This window comes from Doryrhamphus excisus, chromosome 11, assembly GCF_030265055.1.
Source record: "Doryrhamphus excisus isolate RoL2022-K1 chromosome 11, RoL_Dexc_1.0, whole genome shotgun sequence".
NCBI lineage: Eukaryota > Metazoa > Chordata > Actinopteri > Syngnathiformes > Syngnathidae > Doryrhamphus > Doryrhamphus excisus.
Window position 1 is genome coordinate 16,051,807 of NC_080476.1, and position 21,231 is coordinate 16,073,037.

Consider the following 21,231-nt stretch of genomic DNA (forward strand, 5'->3'; position numbering starts at 1 on the left):
AAAGTATCACTCACCGAAAATAACCCTGAAGAAGAGGTATTTTATACAGAAAAGTGCATAAATGCATTTTGCATAAATACCCAATAGGCTACTTATATTAAACTGTTTGATTTAGTTTATTATTACATCACCATCGCAAAACGATTCACACAGCGACAACTGCTGCTTATTATCGATGTTGATAATTCCAATTTAAAATGCCACTAAGCAGTGACGCATAAATTGCTCAAGTATGACGTTCCGGGCTCGGCGTACATTGTCATACTTACGACTTACAAACATATTTTGAAGAAATTACATCTAATTTTCTTCAAGCCCGTTGTTTAATTTACGGGTATTATTAGATTTAAACAGTTGACATCACGTTTAACAACTTTCGTTTATGACTTTGTGTCTTGCATGTAGCATGTACCTTAAGATCAGCATGTCAATCATCTTTGGTACATCCTAGGTAATGCGTTTGAAAGTTTATTTCATTTATTTGGTATTTTTCCGCCACAAACGCCGCTGCTTCCTGCTTTGTTGATGAAGCAGCATGAGCACACGTTTGGGATTTTAGCGCCCCTAGTGGCAGCAATCGAAAGGCCATTCAATAACCTTCAAAATATGAATTGCTTTGCTACATTTAGCGAAAGTTAATCCAGAAATATTTTTATATTATATTATATTTATAAGTATCTGCACAAAACCTTTTAGAGCAGGGGTCTCAAACACGCGGCCCGCGGGCCAAATGTGGCCCGCAGGACACTAGTTTGAGGCCCCCCGCCTTGATATGAAAGTTTAATGTTAGTGCGGCCCGCGCAAGTTTGATATGGATGCTGTATGGTATCATGTACCCAGAAAAAAAATTATTACATTTGATTAATGTTCATGTTAAAGGTTAAATAACTGTTAATAGTTATCATCCCTATCCGTGTGGAAGTGGTAAGTTTTGGGCTTTTTAAGTTTAAAGGAAATAACTTGGAGGCTACTGTTTAGGTCGCTAGCTCTCTAGTTTGGGAGTTAGCATGTGTCTCAAGACCCTGCAGTTGCGCAATATGTTGTAAATAAAAAAGTATAAATGTGACTATAGTCGTGTTTTGTCATGTCTACAGGGCTCTAATAATGCTTTGTTCATTTTAATCTGAAAAAAATAATTTGTCTACCCACCAACTATATGTGGTTTCTTAAGTTTTTATTATTTGCCGTTTTATTATTATTATACTTAATTACTGATTGATTTGCTTTATTCTTGATTTGTTTATTTTTCATCTTATTTTGTGTAGAAAAATAAAAATTAAGATATTTGAGAACAGTGGAATGTTTTATCAGAGCTTTTATTGTAGAAAATCGGAACCAAAGCAAAGTTTATTCATTTTTCTGTTTTTAATAAATGCGTTTTTTGTTTTTTTTTTGGAAAACCTGATGCGGCCCAGCCTCGCCCAGACCCTAGCTCCAGTGGCCCCCCAGGTAAATTGAGTTTGAGACCCCTGTTTTACAGTTTAAACCAAAACTTAGGTTTCACACTAAGACACCTCAAACTTTTATTCAGTCCGTTTAATGGCTTGCATATTAACATATTTCCATGACATGTTGAGGCTGTGAGCTGTACAAAGGAAAAATATACTTTAGTCCAGACCTAATAGCACAGTATACTCCTCAACAGCTCCCCTGAGCAGGATGAACAAACTTAAAAAGAAAATGTCATCGAAAATCTGCTTTTTTTTTTTTTTGTCCTAACAAAACTGTACAAAGCATCTCAACAGCGTTTACTAAATGCAGGAATGTGAACTGCTAAAATATAAACCAGCGATACGGCACATTTATTACAAATTCATTTCTTCTTTTTCTTCTTCTTTGGAGGTCCTTGATCTGAATCGCTTCCAGACTCTGAGCTGTCCGAGGATGATGATGAGGAGGTGGTGGAGGTAGAGGAAGAAGAGGAGGAGGAGGAGGAGGAGGATGAGCTGTCATCGCCGCTGTCACTGCTGCCGCCGTCGTCGCTGTCATCCGAGGAGGAGCTGGAGGAGTCGGTGCTGTCTGATGATGAGTCACTGGAGGAGCTGTCTGAATTGCTGCTGCTCCCGCTGGCGTCTTTCGCCCTGAGAGCGCAACACAAAGGAAACACAAAGTCAATATAAAACAGTATAAATTACAATTACAGTATCTCATTCGAGTGAGTTTCACATAATTGTATCACAAGTTTTCTTCCCAAGGGACAATACTTTCAGGGCTCTACATTAAAAACAGTGTTTTTAATCCAGAAAAAAAATGCTCAATGGTCTAACAATAATTTGTGAAGCAAAGGTGAGAAAAATACACAATATACAATTTTGTAGCTTGTGCAAAAGCAGCACTTTTTGTAGGTATTGGATCTGGTATTGGATCTAATCCAGGGGACTCAAACACGCGGCCTGACACTAGTTTGAGGCCCCCGCCTTGATATGAAAGTTTAATGTTTGTGCGGCCCGCGCAAGTTTGATATGGATGCTGTATGGTATCATGTACCCAGAAAAAAATATTACGTTTGATTAATGTTCATGTTAAAGGTTAAATAACTGTTAATAGTTATACTCCCTATCCGTGTGGAAGTGGTAAGTTTTTGGCTATTTAAGTTGAAAGGAAATAACTTGAAGGCTACCGTTTAGGTCGCTAGCTCTCTGGTTTGCGAGTTAGCATGTGTCTCAAGACCCTGCAGTTGCGCAATATGTTGTAAATAAAAAGAGTATAAATGTGACTATAGTCGTGTTTTGTCATGTCTACACATACATTGGGACCGCCACAGATAAATTCGGCAATCAATTTAGCAATAGGGCGGCACGGCGTTCGAGTGGTTAGCGCATAGACCTCACAGCTAGGAGGACCAAGGTTCGATTCCACCCTGGGCCATCTTTGTGTGGAGTTTGCATGTTCTCCCCCGTGCATGCGTGGGTTTTCTCCGGGTACTCCGGTTTCCTCCCACATTCCAAAAACATGCTAGGTTAATTAGCGACTCCAAAGAGGCTGAATGAGATGAGCACTCATTGTCTTTGTTGTTTCCACTAGAACCAATGCAGATGCAGCGTGAATGTTCTCATCATCCAGCCTGCACATGTCAATATATTGAGGCAGTCATAATTATCAACCTGTTTTTTTTTTTTAATCATTCGATTAATTTATTATCACGGCAGGCCTATTCTATGGTAATATGGGATTATTTGATCTCTGTTGGTGATTAATTGCTACTTCCGTATCGCAAAAGGAAGCAGTAAGTCACAATGTGACTTACCACAAATTAGCAGCTCCTGTTTATATTCTTAGCTACTAGAATAATTCAGTTCAATTTGGGGAGAAATGCATCATATTCGTAAGTCATATCACTTCATTGCACTATTGTACATATTGCACTATTGTACATATTACTGTAATATCTTGTTGCATTCATAGATCATACTGTTTAAAATTTATATAATCTGCAATAACCATACGCTAGTCACTTCATTGCAGTACTGTACATATTACTGTTATTATATATTGTCACATCCATACTGTTTATAATCTGTATAATCTACAATAGCCATATTATAGTCATTTATATTCCTGTACATATCCTCACTGTATTATAGTCATAGCCTGTTATAGTTATAATTTTTTTTTTTACATAGATCTGTCCATTTTTTTTTTCTACATTTACTTACTACTAAGGTACTTATAAAATTGCACTTCTGGTTGGATGCTAACTACGTTTTGTTGCCCTGTACCAGTGACATGAGCAATAACAATAACGTTGAATCTAATCTAATCTAAGTGTCTAACATTTTGTGCCTTTCATGTTGCTCATGAAGAATAACTTACTTCTTAGTTTTCTTCTCACTGGAGCTTTGTTGTCCCGGTCTGTAGGGGGGGATGCATGAAAGCATTTTTATTTCATTTATTTATTAGGTTCATCCTGAACATAGTCCAGCATATCGTAAAGAAAGGCTAAATGTGTAGACAATCCAGCCTTTTGTGCCTTACCCTGTGATGCTCCTGGGTTGATTTTCAATTTCCTTGAGCTTCTTTTTCATTTCTACCGTCCTTGATGGTCGGTGCACATATTTCCGCTTCCCGGTACATTCGTACGTCCAGTGACCCATCTCCAAACACTTCTGGCAACGGACATGTTGTTTATTTGCCTCCCTAAAAGCAACAACAAAGAAAGATTGACAGAAGACACCTTAATTAATACATTTCCTTGCTGTCTGTCGATACTGTATTCATTCATTCATTCATTTTCTACCGCTTTTTCCTCATATTATAGCTTATTTTAGATTAAACTAAGATATGCTCATTTCAAACTCACCGAAAATTTATTTGATTTTGTATTATACACACAAATGTGTTCATAATGTAGCCAACTTTACATAAATGCACCCAATTGCCTTCTACCAGTATGGCACGGAACATATACCGTACTTTGTTTGATTACATTTTAATACCACAAGAAACACTGGAGCACAAAACTAAAAAATACATTTATTTTTTGTGTTCACATTATTGTTTATGATGTTAGGAAAATGCAATTATTTTGTATTGATGTGCGCAATTTTGTATCGGTTGCGCTCGGTGGTAGCGATCGCAAATAAACTCACCTAAACCACATTAAGTGCGTACAAATGTAAACCTACGCGCAATAAAATACTAACAAAAAGGTAAAACTGTGAAATTGCCTAAGGTGTGCTAGTCTTTTGTATAATACTCACGCTTGCCGCCTGGCTATTATTCGATGCATGGGAGTCGCCATGTTTGAGTTTACTTTTCTTCTTCGTTGATAAGGGAATAATTGTAATATATTACGAGCCGCTAGAGTCTTTAGCGCCCTCTATGGTCAATATATTCATATATTTACTGCACTTGATGGCTTTAGCTTGCATACATGTAACTTTGATTGTTGATTATTTTGATTTTCGTGATTACAATATAATAATGACTTGGTTCATGGTACCTATCACATAAAAGCACATGGATACAATAAATACACCGAATGCTGTTCATTTGTGGAAAATGTTGGCGATCTCGACCAGTGTGTGGTAGCAAGTGCTCAATACTGAATAGCTTGTACATATTATATTTAAAGGTATACACACGTATGTGTTGGTTTGTGAATATGTTGCTGTTTTTATGTTCAGTTTTTTTAAGTTGATGGATGAAAGCTTTTTCATTTTAAAGTAGATATAAAATTCTAATACATCCTTTTAAAAATACATTTCTAGAAATGCGTAGAATAGTACAGACCATAGCCACGCCTACCACATGGAAAGGTCCAGAATGTACTGTTCTATAGCTGGAAAGGACCGAGATCTCACGATACTTGGCGACGAGAAGTCAGGCAGAACACATTGAGGCTGCATCCAGCAAAGCGCTGATCGGAGACACCGGTCAACGGTGAGGATTATGACTACAAGTAACCACAGTCCAACTTAACGTCACCTTAATATTAACTTTACGTGACTTTTTCAGCATTCTGTTACCGCTGCGTGTTGTGTTGTCGTAAAGCCCAAGTGTACGGAAGTTAGGCTGAAGACTGAGCTTGGAAGATGTCTGTGGTGGGATTTGACTTGGGCTTTCAAAGCTGCTATGTCGCTGTAGCCCGAGCAGGTGGGATTGAGACGGTGGCCAACGAGTTCAGCGATAGAAGCACACCGTAAGTACACTTTTACTTTGTTATATTTTTGTTAATTCTCACAGGAGTCCATTTTTTATTTATAGCACATTCTCGTTGCTGTCACAGTGCACGTGAAACCAGCGGCTTGCTGCTGTTAGCTAAACTTATATTGTGTGTAATGTAACGTTTCTTGTAGTTTAACTGCCTCTTAAGTTTATAAGAACGTTTGTGTTTATTTCTGTGTGAACGCGGAACTATGGAGAATGTAGCCACAACTTGGAGCCTGTTCACCCTAGCAACCGCGGTGGACACTTGAGCTAGCTTGTTAGCTAAGAGATCATAGTTTTTTATTAACTGTACAATATGGAGGCTCGATTTGTGTCTCGGCGATCACACGCGGGGCGGTGTGTGTTCGCTTTATTCATAATGGTAACCGCCTTTATGGCTTAAGCACCGGCCAACCGGGATGCCTTGACAACCAAACGATGCGCTGTGCTGCAAAGATGACGACAGCAGGCCATGCTTGTTGGAATATTCTAGCAATACTTTCTGTTCTAATTTATTTCAAATATTATGCTTTTCTTTTAATCATTTTGAAAAAAAAAATTGGCAGATATTTCACTTTATTCATCAATTACGAGGAGCCGCACTGTATTAGTTATCCTTTCTTAACAGATGAGAATGTTAATTTAGTTAACATTGTGTGTGTGTCAGCATTCTATATTATTATATTATAATAAACAAATTTGAGCAAACTGCATTATTGTTATTTTAAATATATATTTTAAGATGACAGCTGAGTTGCTGTCAAAAGCTACTTTTGGAGTCTTTGTGTATTTTATTTTGTCGTTCCTTTGGATGCATTGCTACTGCATCCATTAGAATTACATGCAAATATGTCATTGTCAATTATGCAAATTAGACAATGACATCATCTACCCCTACACCATTGTACATTGGGAAACATTGTTTATATTTATTTAAATTGTGCCAACTTGATTAGGAAATCACTCATGTCTTTTGCTACACACAAAAGAAAAACATATCAGATTTGGACCAGCACCTGTCGACCTGATTTCCTGAGTAACCGGCCACATTGACCGCTCTTTGACATCGCACGCAACACTTGCGTTTGACATTTGTGTTTGTCTGTGATGACAAGCATGTTTAGACCCTAGCCCGGCGGGACACAAGTGCACTCATCAGTGTAACCCATGACTTGTGATGGATGACTGTTGACCGCTACAAGTGTTAAACCTGAAACATTTTAAGATATGAGTGCGAGATCAGTTAAAGTGTGTGCTTAGGTGAGGTTCGGGCTTTGAAGCGTGTCATTTTCACATCACCACGTCAAAATGAAGCAGTTATGATTAGATTATAGCTGAGCATTTGTTTTTTTTTTATGTCTTTACAGGTCGTTTGTCTCATTTGGACCACGGAATCGAGCCATAGGAGCTGCTGCAAAGAGCCAGGTGCCTCGATCAAATGCATCCAACGGTACATGGAGTTTAATGGCAAAGGGGCGTGACTTAATAGTGTTTGTCCATCATCCCCTCGTGAACAGGTGGTGACTAACTGCAAGAACACGGTGCAGGGCTTCAAGCGATTCCATGGCCGCGCCTTTGCCGAACCCTATGTTCAGTCGGCCAAGGCGAACCTGGTGTACGACCTTGCACAGATGCCCTCTGGGTCCACTGGTATTAAGGTGAGACCAGCCTTTTTAATAATGAACACAGTAAAGAAAAACAAGCATAGTGATAATCATCACCTAAAATCGTAAAATCGCAACAGTTAGATTAGACCCACTGAGACCCTTTACAGCAGGGGTCTCAAACTCAATTTACCAGGGGGCCACTGGAGCTAGGGTCTGGGCAAGGCTGGGCCGCATCAGCCCCCCCCCCCCCCAAAAAAAAAACCCCGCATTTATTAAAAACAGAAAAATATACAAACTTTTTCAGTGCTTTGGTTCCGATTTTCTACAATAAAAGCTCTGATAAAACATTCAACTGTTCTCAAATATCTTAATTTTTATTTTTCTGCACAAAATAAGATGAAAAATAAATACACAAATCAAGAATAAAGAAAATCAATCAGTAATAAATAAATATAATGATAATAATAAAACGGCAAATAATAAAAACTTAAGAAACCACATATAGTTGGTGGGTAGACAAATTATTTTTTTCAGATTAAAATGAACAAAGCATTATTAGAGCCCTGTAGACATGACAAAACACGACTATAGTCACATTTATACTTTTTTTTATTTACAACATATTGCGCAACTGCAGGGTCTTGAGACACATGCTAACTCGCAAACTAGAGAGCTAGCCACCTAAACAGTAGCCTTCAAGTTATTTCCTTTAAACTTAAATAGCCAAAAACTTACCACTTCCACACGGATAGGGAGGATAACTATTAACAGTTATTTAACCTTTAACATGAACATTAATCAAACGTAATAATTTTTTCTGGGTACATGATACCGTACAGCATCCATATCAAACTTGCGCGGGCCGCACTAACATTAAACTTTCATATCAAGGCGGGGGCCTCAAACTAGTGTCCTGCGGGCCGCGTGCTTGAGACCCCTGCTTTACAGCATGTTATTTGGATGACCAGCCTTGGTGGTGGTCAGTGCTATCCATGTTGACGAACGGCAATGTTCACAAACTGAGGCATTTGATGTAATGGCAGGTGATGTACATGGAGGAGGAAAAGGTGTTCAGCGTTGAGCAGGTTGCTGGCATGCTGCTGACCAAACTGAAGGAGACGGCCGAGAGCGACCTGAAGAAACCAGTGGCTGATTGCGTCATCTCTGTAAGCAATACTGATATAGTGCTTGTACCTTGTATTACGTAATTGCATGTATGTGTTCTAAAGGCTATTTACCTCTCATTGAAGCCCTTCAGTACTATTTTAGATGATTTTGACAGATTTTTCATGGCATGCACAATATTGTGTTCTTTCATCAGGGAAAAAAAAATGTTTCTACCTTTTCCCGTTCCTTAGTAATCAGCTTTAGAATGTAGGGAATATTCAGCAAAATGTCACTTCACAACAAAAAAAAAAAAAAATAATAATAATAATTTCAGCAAAAATATAATTCTTAACACAAAATGGCAGGAGAACCTTTTTTTTTCGTGACAGCTCAAATATCTAAACAACTATACCATAAAATAAACAATAGAAATAGAGTTGTTTTACGTCCAAATAACAATTGCTTGCAAATCTAACAGCATGAACTATTTCCAAGTTTCACATTTGGGACTAAACTGTGCATATGCACGCGTTAAAATTTCCCGACAATGCATAACGTTCTGCAAGCTACACTCCTCCATGCTCTACCAGGTCCTCCTGTGCAAGATCCATGCCAAACTCTTACCAAATGCGCCACTGCCAACATGTGGGGCTGTTTTCATGGCTTTTAAAACTGCTTGAAAAGTGACTTATTTTTGCCTTGCATTCATCTTTGTATCTACGTATACATTTTTTTTGTACCTCTCCTTTTAGATGGTTGCCATTAGAACGGCATTTGCTTCCAATATTTGCATACTTTGTGTTTCAACACCTCCACAGGTTCCCTGCTTTTTCACCGATGCAGAGAGAAGGTCTGTCATGGACGCCGCCCAGATCGCTGGCCTCAACTGTCTACGACTAATGAATGAGACCACAGCCGGTACGTGGACACACAATATATACCACTAATTATGCCCCCCCCTCCTCCACCCAGGACAGCTCAGATTCACAGTCATCTTTTCATGAAAAGGTGGCACTAACTTTGTCATACCTCACAAGGATAAATTTAGTTTTTTTTTTTTTGGCTTTTTGTGACTTTATTGTGACATTTTTACATAGTTATGATGAATGTTTGTGGTACTTAAATGATAATGTCATTGAAATAGCAGATTTAGCAGAGATTTACCCAAGCATTGCACTTAAATGTTCATCTTTTAAAGTTAAGTGTTTTATTTTTTTCCACATTTGGTGGTGAAAATTCATTAGACACAAATAAATAAATGAATGTATGGGAAACACTGATCCTTATAGTATGTTACTGAAGCATTAGTGGTGAGTTTTACTCACTGTGGTTGCGTTTTTATCACTCTTGCGTGACAAGCAAAGTACCACTGACATGCTGTGACACATTGATTTATTTATGCTTTCCCAAAAACAAGCAGTCACTGCTAAAACTAGCAGTGACTTGTTTCGTCCTAACCCTCCACAATTAATTGTTTTGTTGTTTACTAATGTATTTTTTTGTGTTGCTGCTATTGCAATCGAGGCATAGAATATTGGAGTCGTAAGCCCAGGCTAACACCATGTCTGTATATTGCAGTGACTCTGGCTTATGGCATCTACAAGCAAGACCTACCGGCTCCGGAAGAGAAGCCCAGGATTGTTGTGTTTGTTGATGTGGGCCACTCTGGTTACCAGGTGTCAGTTTGTGCCTTCAACACGGGAAAGCTTAAGGTAAGGCCTTATGAAAACAACTCTTTGCCCCCATTCACTCCGTGCTTGCCCTGACCTTCCCACCTTCAAAAAAACAACTCAAAACCCACCTCTTTAAATCTGTTTTTAATGTCTAACTTTTTATATCTGACTGCTGTGCCCCGCCCCGCTTTTACCCATGTTTTAACTGTGTATTAACCAATGAATGTTGTATTTTGGTGTGTCTTCTATTCTGTTTACTTGCTTTATTCAACTTAATTCTTCTGTAAAGTGTCTTTGAGTATTTTGAAAAGCGCTATACAAATAAAATGTATTATTATAATAAAATGTATTACAGTAAACCTCGGATATATCGGAAATTCGCTCACAACGGACAGATAAAAAAGAACCAATTTTTCTGTAATGCATTTCCAATAAAAATTCATTGCATATATGGGATTTTTTATAACGGATTTCGCCTATTTCGGACAAAATCTCCAGTCCCGTTCCAATGCATTTCCATTAAATTTCCCTCGCATGTATCGGATGGTCGCATCGTGGCGCTCCAATTTGCCGAATCGTGACAGGCCGCTATACGACGTCATTTGCAGCGTTTGCAGCGTTGCCTGCGCGTCCAGGTACATTGTAAACATAGTCAAGGAAGTGCCTTTTTATAACGGATAAAATCCGATTTACGCATATACCGGATATAAATCCGATATATGCGTAAAACGGACATTTTCCGGTATACGCATATAATGGATTTCGCTTATATCGGACAAAACCAGTGGGAACAATTGAATCCGATATATCCGAGGTTTACTGTAATATCGTGCATGTAGTGTTTTTTGGCTCTTTTGGCTTTGTCTTTTGGCTTCAGTGCTCGTAGCTGGTCTACCTTAGCAGCTTTATAATTTGGTCACTAACCCTCAAGTGTTTCTTTACAGGTCCTGGCGACAGCGTTTGATTCCGAGCTGGGCGGGAAGGACTTTGACAACATCCTGGTCAGCCACTTCTGCGAGGACTTTGCCAAGAAGTACAAGTTGGACGTGAGGTCCAAGCCCCGCGCGCTGGTGCGTCTCTACCAGGAGTGCGAGAAGCTCAAGAAGCTGATGAGCGCCAATTCCTCTGACTTGCCTCTCAACATCGAGTGCTTCATGAACGACATCGACGTGTCCAGTAAGCTCAACAGGTGAGATGAAAAGTAACTTTTGTGCTACTTCGGAAATTGCACTGTTACTCATAAATGACTTTTATTCCTGTGTCCACAGAGGCCAGTTTGAGGAGATGTGTGCAGGGCTGCTGGACAAAGTGGAGGGCCCCCTCCGCAGCGTCATGGAACAAGCGAGTGAGTGCATACCATATTTAATGGCGGCCGGAATATCCTGTGTCAACTCTATGCTTATGCAGCATCTGAAGAATTATAAAGTAGAAATGTAACCATGCCCGTCTTTCCGTGCCCAGAGCTGAGGAAAGAAGATGTCTACGCGGTTGAGATAGTAGGTGGCGCCTCCAGAATCCCTGCCATCAAAGAGCGAATCAGCAAGTTCTTCGGCAAGGAACTGAGCACCACTTTGAATGCAGACGAGGCGGTGGCCAGAGGCTGTGCACTGCAGGTAAACGGCACACATTGTCAGCACGGCGGAAAGTGGTCTCTTTCTGTCGTGCTTACCTGGTGGATAACGCTGTGTTCTGCAAATGTTCGCACTCCTCCACGCAGTGTGCAATCTTGTCTCCGGCCTTCAAAGTCAGAGAGTTCTCCATCACAGATGTCGTCCCTTACAGCATCTCTATTAAATGGAACTCAGGAGCAGAGGAAGGATTGAGGTATGCAGGTGATTCTTCCACACGTTACACAAAGTTGGTGGATCCAGCATTTTTTCCACTTGTGCCTTTGACACTGAAACCAACAAAGCAGGATGTCGCCGTAAATGTGTACACTTTTTCAGCAATCACACAATTAGATATGTGCTAACATATCTATCTGGTGTTAGCTATATCTAGCATATTTACTTGGTGTGATGTATAAAATACTTGTTGGACAGAAACAACAATTACTTCCAACACAGAGGGTGTTAAACTTCTGGCATTGTGGGAAACTCTTATACTCCAAATTTGCCAGTTTGTATCATCCCTCATTGTATGCCGCCGACTTTTATCCAAAAAAGCAACAGTGAAAAATGCCATTGTAGTGTTTTTGTATCATTTTATTTATTCTGGGAGAATTGTTCTTCACCAGATTTTCTCGATTACATTTTTTTTATGACAAAATGAATTATTATAAGCTGCACGTTTCCTATGAAAACTCATGACAAGCTTCTCAAGTCATTGGAAATTGCAGGAGGTTACTCAATATTCATTCATTTTCTACCGCTTATCCTCACGAGGGTCGCGGGGGTGCTGGAGCCTATCCCAGCTGTCTTCGGGTGAGAGGCAGGGTACACCCCGGACTGGTGGCCAGCCAATCACAGGGCACATGTAGACAAACAACCATTCACACTCACATTCATACTTATGGACAATTTGGAGTCGCCAATTAACCTAGCATTGTTTTTTTTGGAATGTGGGAGGAAACCGGAGTACCCGGAGAAAACCCACGCATGCACGGGGAGAACATGCAAACATGCAAACCCTGGTCTCCTAGCTGTGAAGTCTGCGCGCTAACCACTCAACCGCCGTGCCACCCGTTACTCAATATACTATATATAACATATATACAATATACTCAAAGTTTCGTCTTACAAACTTTAAACTCATCACACAGCAACTTAACACTAAATAGTTATACCTCCGAAATATAGAAACGTGTACCAATATGAGTTTCAAATGAAAATAACCATTTAAAAGTTTTCCTACAAGGCATTTGTTTTTGGAATGTGGGAGGAAACCGGAGTAAAAACCCACGCATGTACGGGGAGAACATGCAAACTCCACACAGAGATGGCCGAGGGTGGAATTGAACCCTGGTCTCCTAGCTGTGAGGTCTGCGTGCTAACTACTCGAGAGCCGTGCCGCCCGTTACTCAATATACTATACATAATATATATACAATATACTCACGGTTTCTTCTTACAAACTTTCAACTCATCACACAGCAACTTAACACTAAATAGTTATACCTCCGAAATCTAGAAACGTGTACCAATATGTGTTTCAAATCAAAGTTTTCCTACAAGGCATTTGTTTTTAGAATGTGGGAGGAAACCGGAATAAAAACCCACGCATGCACGGGGAGAACATGCAAACTCCACACAGAGATGGCCGAGGGTGGAATTGAACCCTGGTCTCCTAGCTGTGAGGTCTGCGCGCTAACCACTCAACAGCCGTGCCGCCCGTTACTCAATATACTATATATAATATATATATACAATATACTCACGGTTTCTTCTTACAAACTTTAAACTCATCACACAGCAACTTAACACTAAATAGTTATACCTCCGAAATCTAGAAACGTGTACCAATATGAGTTTCAAATGAAAACAACCATTTAAAAGTTTTCCTACAAGGCATTTGTTTTTGGAATGTGGGAGGAAACCGGAGTAAAAACCCACGCATGTACGGGGAGAACATGCAAACTCCACACAGAGATGGCCGAGGGTGGAATTGAACCTTGGTCTCCTAGCTGTGAGGTCTGCGCGCTAACCACTCGACCGCTGTGCCGCCCGTTACTCAATATACTATATATAATATATATACAATATACTCACGGTTTCTTCTTACAAACTCATCACACAGCAACTTAACACTAGTTATACCTCCGAAATCTAGAAACGTGTACCAATATGAGTTTCAAATGAAAATAACCATTTTAAAGTTTCCCTACAAGGTATTTGTGATTCCGCAGTGCTGCCTCTGTCTGCCAGAGGACCGGGAGTCCAGAGGGAGGCTGACGTCATTGCAGCGTCCCAATTATGTGTTTATTCATTTTAAACTCATATTGGTACATGCAAGTGTTTTTTTCTCTCGTGTACACCTCTTGAGTGTAAAGTTGCTGTGTGATAAATCATATGTTCCTTGTCCTTTGAAAGATGACACTGACACTGTTGTGTTGTTCTACTAGTTTTCGGGTATATAATGACCTCCAGCGAGATCCAATAAGTTTAGTAAAATGTTCTTTGAAAGATGACAAAGTGAGTCATATAGTTATGATGTTATACTGGTATGTATGTGATTTCCAATGACTTGACAAACTCGTTGCGAGTCCACTGATGGCTTGTGATTGGCTTCTGCCAAAGAAAGAGCGACTGCTATAGGGAGATGTGGATTATGTTCTTGGGTTCGACGTTTAAGAAATAAGTATGTTGACTAAATATGGAGAAGAGACGTGTTGAAATGCACATGAGGCAATGTGATGTTTAATAAAAAAATATAAACATGTTACATTGTGGTTGTCTCCATCCTGTTACTGTGTTCCTATCCCCCTGACATCTTCCTGGCTTGTCCTAACAGTGATTGTGAGGTTTTCCCGAGGAACCACGCATCTCCCTTCTCCAAAGTGTTGACTTTCTACCGGAAAGAACCCTTCGTCCTTGAAGCGTACTACAACAACCCCAAGGAGCTGCCCTATCCCAACACCTCCATAGGTACACGACTTGGTGACATAGGTTGATGTTTGCTGTTTGTGCACAGAAACAACAGCAGGGTTTGAAACTGGCAGCATATTCCGTAAAATGTACGCTATTCAATTCTATTGCTGAAATGGAGTGGGATGGGCAGCCTGTGGCCCGGGGGCCGTGTGTGGCAACATTAAAGCAACATTTTAACTAACCATTTTCTTTTGACCCCCTTCCAGGACAGTTCCTTGTCCAGAATGTGGTCGCTCAGACATCAGGTGAAAGCGCAAAAGTCAAGGTTAAAGTTAGAGTCAACCTTCACGGTGTGTTCAGTGTATCGAGTGCCTCGCTGGTAGAGGTTATGAAAACGGTGGATGGCGAGGAGCCGATGGAGACTGACCAGGCTGTGAAGGAAGAGGAGGTACTGTATGTGGGGTTTGTGTTTTTTTTTTTTTTTTGCATGAGGGATCATTTTCGGGTGTGTCTTTAGCCACACCTTGACTGGCACTGGCAGTTGTGTCATCACTATGGAATTTGGCAGTTCCCTGTGTGTTTCTCTAACGCTACAATATTGCCACCACCATACCCCCTGAAGGGTCAAAGTGGTGGCTCACAGTATTTGGGAGAAGTGTCAATGTCAGAAGAACACAAAGCACAATTATGCATGTACTTGGTGTAGCATACTTTAAATCAGGGGTCTCAAACTCAATTTACTTGGGGGCCACTGGAGCAAGGGTCTGGGTGAGACTGGGCCGCATCAGGTTTTAATTAAAAACAAAAAAATTAAAAAAAACTTTGCTTTGGTTCCAATTTTCTACAAGAAAAGCTCTGATAAAACATTCCACTGTTCTCATATATCTTACTTTTTATTTTTCTACACAAAATAAGATGAAAAATAAATAAGCAAATCAAGAATAAAGAAAATCATCAATCAGTAATAAATAAATAAATATAATAATAATAACAAAACGGCAAATAATAAAAACTTAAGAAACCACATATAGTTGGTGGGTAGACAAATTATTAAAATTAACAAAGCATTATTAGAGCCCTGTAGACATGACAAAACACGACTATAGTCACATTTATACTCTTTTTATTTACAACATATTGCGCAACTGCAGGGTCTTGAGACACATGCTAACTCGCAAACTAGAGAGCTAGCGACCTAAACGGTAGCCTTCAAGTTATTTCCTTTAAACTTAAAGCCAAAAACTTACCACTTCCACACGGATCGGGAGGATAACTATTAACAGTTATTTAACCTTTAACATGAACATGAATCAAACGTAATAATTTTTTCTGGGTACATGATACCATACAGCATCCATATCAAACTTGCGCGGGCCGCACTAACATTAAACTTTCATATCAAGGCGGGGGCCTCAAACTAGTGTCCTGCGGGCCGCATGTTTGAGACCCCTGCTTTAAATACTCACTTCTGTTATGCTGCAGTCATGTAGTGCAGGTTAAAAAAAAACATGTCGTGGCTGTAGGCAACCTCCTTGTGTTTTTATGAACACCACAAGATGGCAGTAGCTGCTTGGAAGTATCATTATGTACTTCCTCTTGCACTTACCAACACTACAACACTGGTTCTATTGCTCCTGTCTTGGTTAACGACCATGTGGTCTATGAGAGGTACATTTTCCTTTCCACTTCCTCATGCAATGTCATTGTTAAAAGATTAAAAGTTTAATCTTTCATATCTCTCTCTCCACTCACCCTCCTGCTTGTACTTCACACCCCGTCTACAATTACAGCGTTTATGGCATTTAACTGTTTGATCACGTTTGTTTTGTTGTCCCGCCAGAACAAAATGCAAGTTGACCAGGAGGATCAAAAACCAGATCCTGGCGCAGACAAGAAATGTGACACAGAAGAGATGGAGGTGAAATTTGAATGTTTTCTACCTTGTCTGAACAAGTAAAGCTGGCTCATATTTGACATTAGTTTTACATTCTCAGAGTCGCCAATGAAACATTATGTTTAAACTGTATGCTTCCTCCAAACTTGTAGTTTTATCTGTGGCCAAAAAAACTGTCCCTGATATTATAACGCCATCACACTTCTGGTTACCGTATGAATTTATCCGATTTAAAAGGTTTCCCCCTCCCAATTTCAGACAGCGACAGAGGATGGCAAGCAGGAGAAGAAGAATGACCAGCCACCGCAGGCCAAGAAGCCAAAAGTGAAAACAAAAACGGTGGAGCTGCCCATCGAGAGCAATTTGTACTGGCAGCTGCCCAGCGATGTGCTAAATACATTTGTGGAGAATGAGGTAATGTGTCTGAAAGCAGCAGGCATGTCGAGCATGCACTCGCACTGGAAGCCTGAGCCAGCTGCTGCCCATTTTCAACACCAAACAAAGAAACATTGCTCTAAAATCTACACTTCTCTGCTCCTGCAGGGGAAGATGATTATGCAGGATAAGCTGGAGAAGGAGCGCAACGACTCCAAGAACAACGTGGAGGAATATGTGTACGAAATGAGGGACAAATTATATGGCTCCTTGGAAAAGTTTGTCAACGAAGCGGTGAGCACGCACATACACCCAAGTCCTTGTTGACTTTTCGTCCATTCTTTTATAGCAGGGGTCTCAAACACGCGGCCCGCGGGCCAAATGTGGCCAATGTTCAAATAATCATTCCCCAAATGATCACTCCAACTTTCTTTAGCACACAATGACTGTTAAGTGTAACGCATACATTTAGAGCTGTGCATTATAATTAGGAACACGTACGGTCATGTAGCCAAATGGGGGTAGCAAAACATTACTATATTGGTTCATACATTGAGGGAAGTTAGTATAAATTATTTTATGTTCAGCGTATAAGCTTATTTATTTAAACCAGGGGTCTCAAACACATGGCCCGCGGGCCAAATGTGGCCCGCAGGACACTAGTTTGAGGCCCCCGCCTTGATATGAAAGTTTAATGTCAGTGCGGCCCGCGCAAGTTTGATATGGATGCTGTATGGTATCATGTACCCAGAAAAAATTATTACGTTTGATTAATGTTCATGTTAAAGGTTAAATAACTGTTAATAGTTATCCTCCCTATCCGTGTGGAAGTGGTAAGTTTTTGGCTATTTAAGTTTAAAGGAAATATACTTGAAGGCTACCGTTTAGGTCGCTAGCTCTCTAGTTTGCGAGTTAGCATGTGTCTCAAGACCCTGCAGTTGCGCAATATGTTGTAAATAAAAAAAAAGTATAAATGTGACTATAGTCGTGTTTTGTCATGTCTACAGGGCTCTAATAATGCTTTGTTCATTTTAATCTGAAAAAAATAATTTGTCTACCCACCAACTATATGTGGTTTCTTAAGTTTTTATTATTTGCCGTTTTATTATTATTATTATATTTATTTATTACTGATTAATTGATTTTCTTTATTCTTGATTTGTTTATTTATTTTTCATCTTATTTTGTGCAGAAAAATAAAAATTAAGATATTTGAGAACAGTGGAATGTTTTATCAGAGCTTTTATTGTAGAAAATCAGAACCAAAGCACTGAAAAAGTTTGTATATTTTTCTGTTTTTAATAAATGTGTTGGGTTTTTTTTGGAAAACCTGATGCGGCCCAGCCTTGCCCAGACCCTAGCTCCAGTGGCCCCCAGGTAAATTGAGTTTGAGACCCCTGTTTTATAGCCTTTTCTGCTTTGTGCCTGCAGGATCGTGATGCCTTCTCCTTGAAGCTGGAGGACACGGAGACTTGGTTGTATGAGGACGGAGAGGACCAACAGAAGCAAGTTTACATCGACAAACTTGCAGAACTGAAGGTGGCTCTATAAACGATTCACGCCAATAGCGGTGCTGTGGGACCTGTTGCCCAGAAACCGCACTACTCGATGAATAATGAAAATGCTTTAACTTGTGTGCAGAAAATCGGGCAGCCTATTGTTGAGAGAGCCACAGAAGCCGAGGAGAGGCCGAAAGCATTTGAAGAACTCGGCAGACAAATCCAAATGTACATGAAGATCACTGCCGCCTACAAGGCAAAGGTAACTCACCTTCATAGGCGAAGGGCCTTGTCTTTATGTCTCTTCAATGAGTGGTATCGTCCAAAACAGGACGAGCAGTATGACCATTTGGACGAGCTGGAGGTGACTCGGGTGGAGAAGCAGGTGAACGACGCCATGGCGTGGCTGAATGGCAAGATGAACCTGCAGAACAATCAGGACCTCGCGCTGGACCCTGTGGTCCGAGTGAAGGAGATCCAGGCAAAGTCCAAGGTACTGAGATTCCATACGTCCACACGTCATTTGAAACTCTCGCTGTCATAAATCCATTATTATCTGTACAGGCAGTGTTTTAAGTCATGTTTTAACTATGTAAAGCAGGGGTCTCAAACTGACGGCCCGCGGGACGCTAGTTTTAGGCCCCCGCCTTGATATGAAAGTTTAATTTGTTTAATTTGTTTTTTGATTTGCTTATTTATTTTTCCATCTTATTTTGTGTCAAAAAATAAAAATTAACATTAAACATTTATTTAATAATTTAATAATAAATAAAAAATAATTTGTTCATTTGTTTTTTGGATTTGCTTATTTATTTTTCCATCTTATTTTGTGTCAAAAAATAAAAATTAACATTAAACATTTATTTAATTATTTAATAATAAATAAAAATGTATTTGTTCATTTGTTTCATTTGTTTTTTGATTTGCTTATTTATTTTTCCATCTTATTTTGTGTCAAAAAATAAAAATTAACATTAAACATTTATTTAATAATTTAATAATCAATAAAAATTAATTTGTTCATTTGTTTTTTGATTTGCTTATTTATTTTTCCATCTTATTTTGTGTAAAAAAATAAAAATTAACATTAAACATTTATTTAATAATTTAATAATAAATGCAAATCAATTTGTTCATTTGTTTCATTTGTTTTTTGATTTGTTTCTTTCTTTTTCCATCTTATTTTGTGTCAAAAAGTAAAAAATTAACATTAAACATTATTTAATAATTTAATAATAAATAAAAATTAATTTGTTCATTTGTTTCATTTGTTTTTTGATTTGCTTATTTATTTTTCCATCTTATTTTTGTGTCAAAAAATAAAAATTAACATTAAACATTAATTTAATAACTTAATAATACATAAAAATTAATTTGTTAATTTGTTTCACTTGTTTCATTTGTTTTTTGATTTGCTTATTTATTTTTCCATCTTATTTTGTGTAAAAAAAATAAAAATTAACATTAAACATGTATTTAATAATGACTAAAAATTAATTCAGAATAATTTATTATTAATTTATTATTTATTAATTTAATGTTTTATCAGAGCTTTTGCAAAGAACCAAAGCACTGAAAAAGTGGAGGGTATAGCAGAAGCATTGAAGATATTATATATATATATATATATATATATATATATATATATATATATATATATATATATATATATATATATATATATATATATATATATATATATATATATATATATATATTTAATATAATTAATATTTATTAATATTTTTATTCTATTTAAAATTTTCTTTTTTATTTTTATTTTTTTGGTCGGGTTCATTGTTTTAGCTTGCTGATGTTTTCTGCAGCAGCAGTAGTCTGTTTTTTTATTAGGTGTCATTGTGCCTGTTGGGCGATAATTCAAACCTGCAATATACGGCTGTTGCTATTGTGATTCTATTTACCTTTACCGCATCCTCATTCTCTCCACATAGGAACTTTACACGGCATGCAACCCCGCCTTGTCAAAGCCCAAGCCCAAAGCTGAGCCACCAAAGGAGAAGTCCGAAAACGGGCCCGCCAACGGACAGGAGGGAACAGAGAACCAGTCCCCCGACTCAGACAAAAACCCACCTGCAGGCACTGAGCAGAAAACGTCAACAAACAAGCCTCCTGAAATGGACATTGACTAATTTGTTTTGGCATCCAAACGTCACTGTTCTGAGATCAGTCTTGAGGAGCCAGCAGCAAAAGACGCAAAGAGTCAGCATCACTTGTCAATACTACTCATTGTTTCGTTCTGTCAACTACTATTCGTTTATTTCTTAATAATTACAGATTAGTTCTTCTGTGTGTTTATTAATGAATACTCCCACAGCATAATAGTCACACAGGGTTCATAAATATGTTTGCAGAACATCTTTCTGGGTATAAATACTGTTGCAAAGAATGTGGAATTGTTGAAGAATTGTTCCAGAGTTTCTATATCATGTTTGCATTTGAATCCACTACTACTGGATGTTTTTTTTGTATTTAGATTCTAAGGAACTTATTTGTGTTTGTACTATGTTCTTCAGCTTATGCTCATGCAGGTTTTTTCCATTGTATGGCATTGGTTGATTCATTCACTGGTATTGGCATTTTTTTTCTGCATCATATCGTGAATTATGGTCCAGGAAATCACCTTTCAGGTGCTGCAATGTTGCCACGTCATCATCATCATCATCCGTTAAGAAGAAAAATAAATAAATCTCAAGGACTACAAAACAAGTGCTATATGGAGACATTTCTTGCAAGAGCTTTGTTTTTCTTCACTTTAAATACAGTAAAAATAAATAAAAGTGAAATCAAATGAACTGTAGGTGGAAGTAAGTGTTCGAAGTGAAGTAGAGGCATTTTTTTTTATTTGAAATTGCAAAACAATAGCAAAGCACACAAATGTGT

General features: G+C 38.7%; 2 protein-coding genes across 3 annotated transcripts; one reads left to right on the forward strand and one right to left on the reverse strand.

The window, feature by feature from the left end:
- Positions 1-1,309: 1,309 nt before the first annotated feature.
- On the reverse strand, positions 1,310-4,825 carry zcchc10 (zinc finger, CCHC domain containing 10). Of its 2 annotated transcripts, XM_058087147.1 has the most exons (4): positions 4,701-4,825; positions 3,976-4,137; positions 3,814-3,852; positions 1,321-2,081 (listed from the first exon to the last, which is right to left on the reverse strand). In XM_058087147.1, exons 1-4 carry the CDS (start codon positions 4,739-4,741, stop codon positions 1,814-1,816), a joined length of 510 nt encoding a protein of 169 aa, XP_057943130.1. In that variant the 5' UTR covers positions 4,742-4,825; the 3' UTR covers positions 1,321-1,813. The 2 variants fall into 2 exon arrangements, with proteins under 2 accessions (XP_057943132.1, XP_057943130.1); XM_058087149.1 differs by lacking the exon at positions 3,814-3,852 and having other exon boundaries at positions 1,310-2,081.
- Positions 4,826-5,249: 424 nt separating this feature from the next.
- On the forward strand, positions 5,250-21,057 carry hspa4a (heat shock protein 4a). Its single transcript, XM_058087140.1, has 20 exons — positions 5,250-5,382; positions 5,458-5,641; positions 7,017-7,074; positions 7,167-7,307; positions 8,300-8,422; positions 9,182-9,281; positions 9,942-10,075; positions 10,981-11,225; positions 11,305-11,381; positions 11,498-11,649; positions 11,754-11,860; positions 14,486-14,619; positions 14,829-15,010; positions 16,403-16,480; positions 16,715-16,870; positions 17,000-17,125; positions 18,263-18,370; positions 18,473-18,592; positions 18,662-18,823; positions 20,283-21,057. The coding sequence occupies exons 2-20, from the start codon at positions 5,535-5,537 to the stop codon at positions 20,478-20,480; spliced, it is 2,508 nt and encodes an 835-aa protein (XP_057943123.1). The 5' UTR covers positions 5,250-5,382; positions 5,458-5,534; the 3' UTR covers positions 20,481-21,057.
- The last annotated feature ends 174 nt before the right edge of the window (positions 21,058-21,231 follow it).

Coding starts and splice junctions, on each gene's coding strand:
- hspa4a (XM_058087140.1), top strand. CDS start 5,535: ATGTCTGTGGTGGGATTTGACTTGGGCTTTCAAAGCTGCTATGTCGCT. Junction 11,650..11,753: donor CCAGAGGCTGTGCACTGCAG/GTAAACGGCACA, acceptor TCCTCCACGCAG/TGTGCAATCTTGTCTCCGGC. Junction 16,481..16,714: donor GTGACACAGAAGAGATGGAG/GTGAAATTTGAA, acceptor TCCCAATTTCAG/ACAGCGACAGAGGATGGCAA.
- zcchc10 (XM_058087147.1), bottom strand. CDS start 4,741: ATGGCGACTCCCATGCATCGAATAATAGCCAGGCGGCAAGC. Junction 4,138..4,700: donor ATAATAGCCAGGCGGCAAGC/GTGAGTATTATA, acceptor TGTTGCTTTTAG/GGAGGCAAATAAACAACATG. Junction 3,853..3,975: donor CAACCCAGGAGCATCACAGG/GTAAGGCACAAA, acceptor CCCCCCCTACAG/ACCGGGACAACAAAGCTCCA.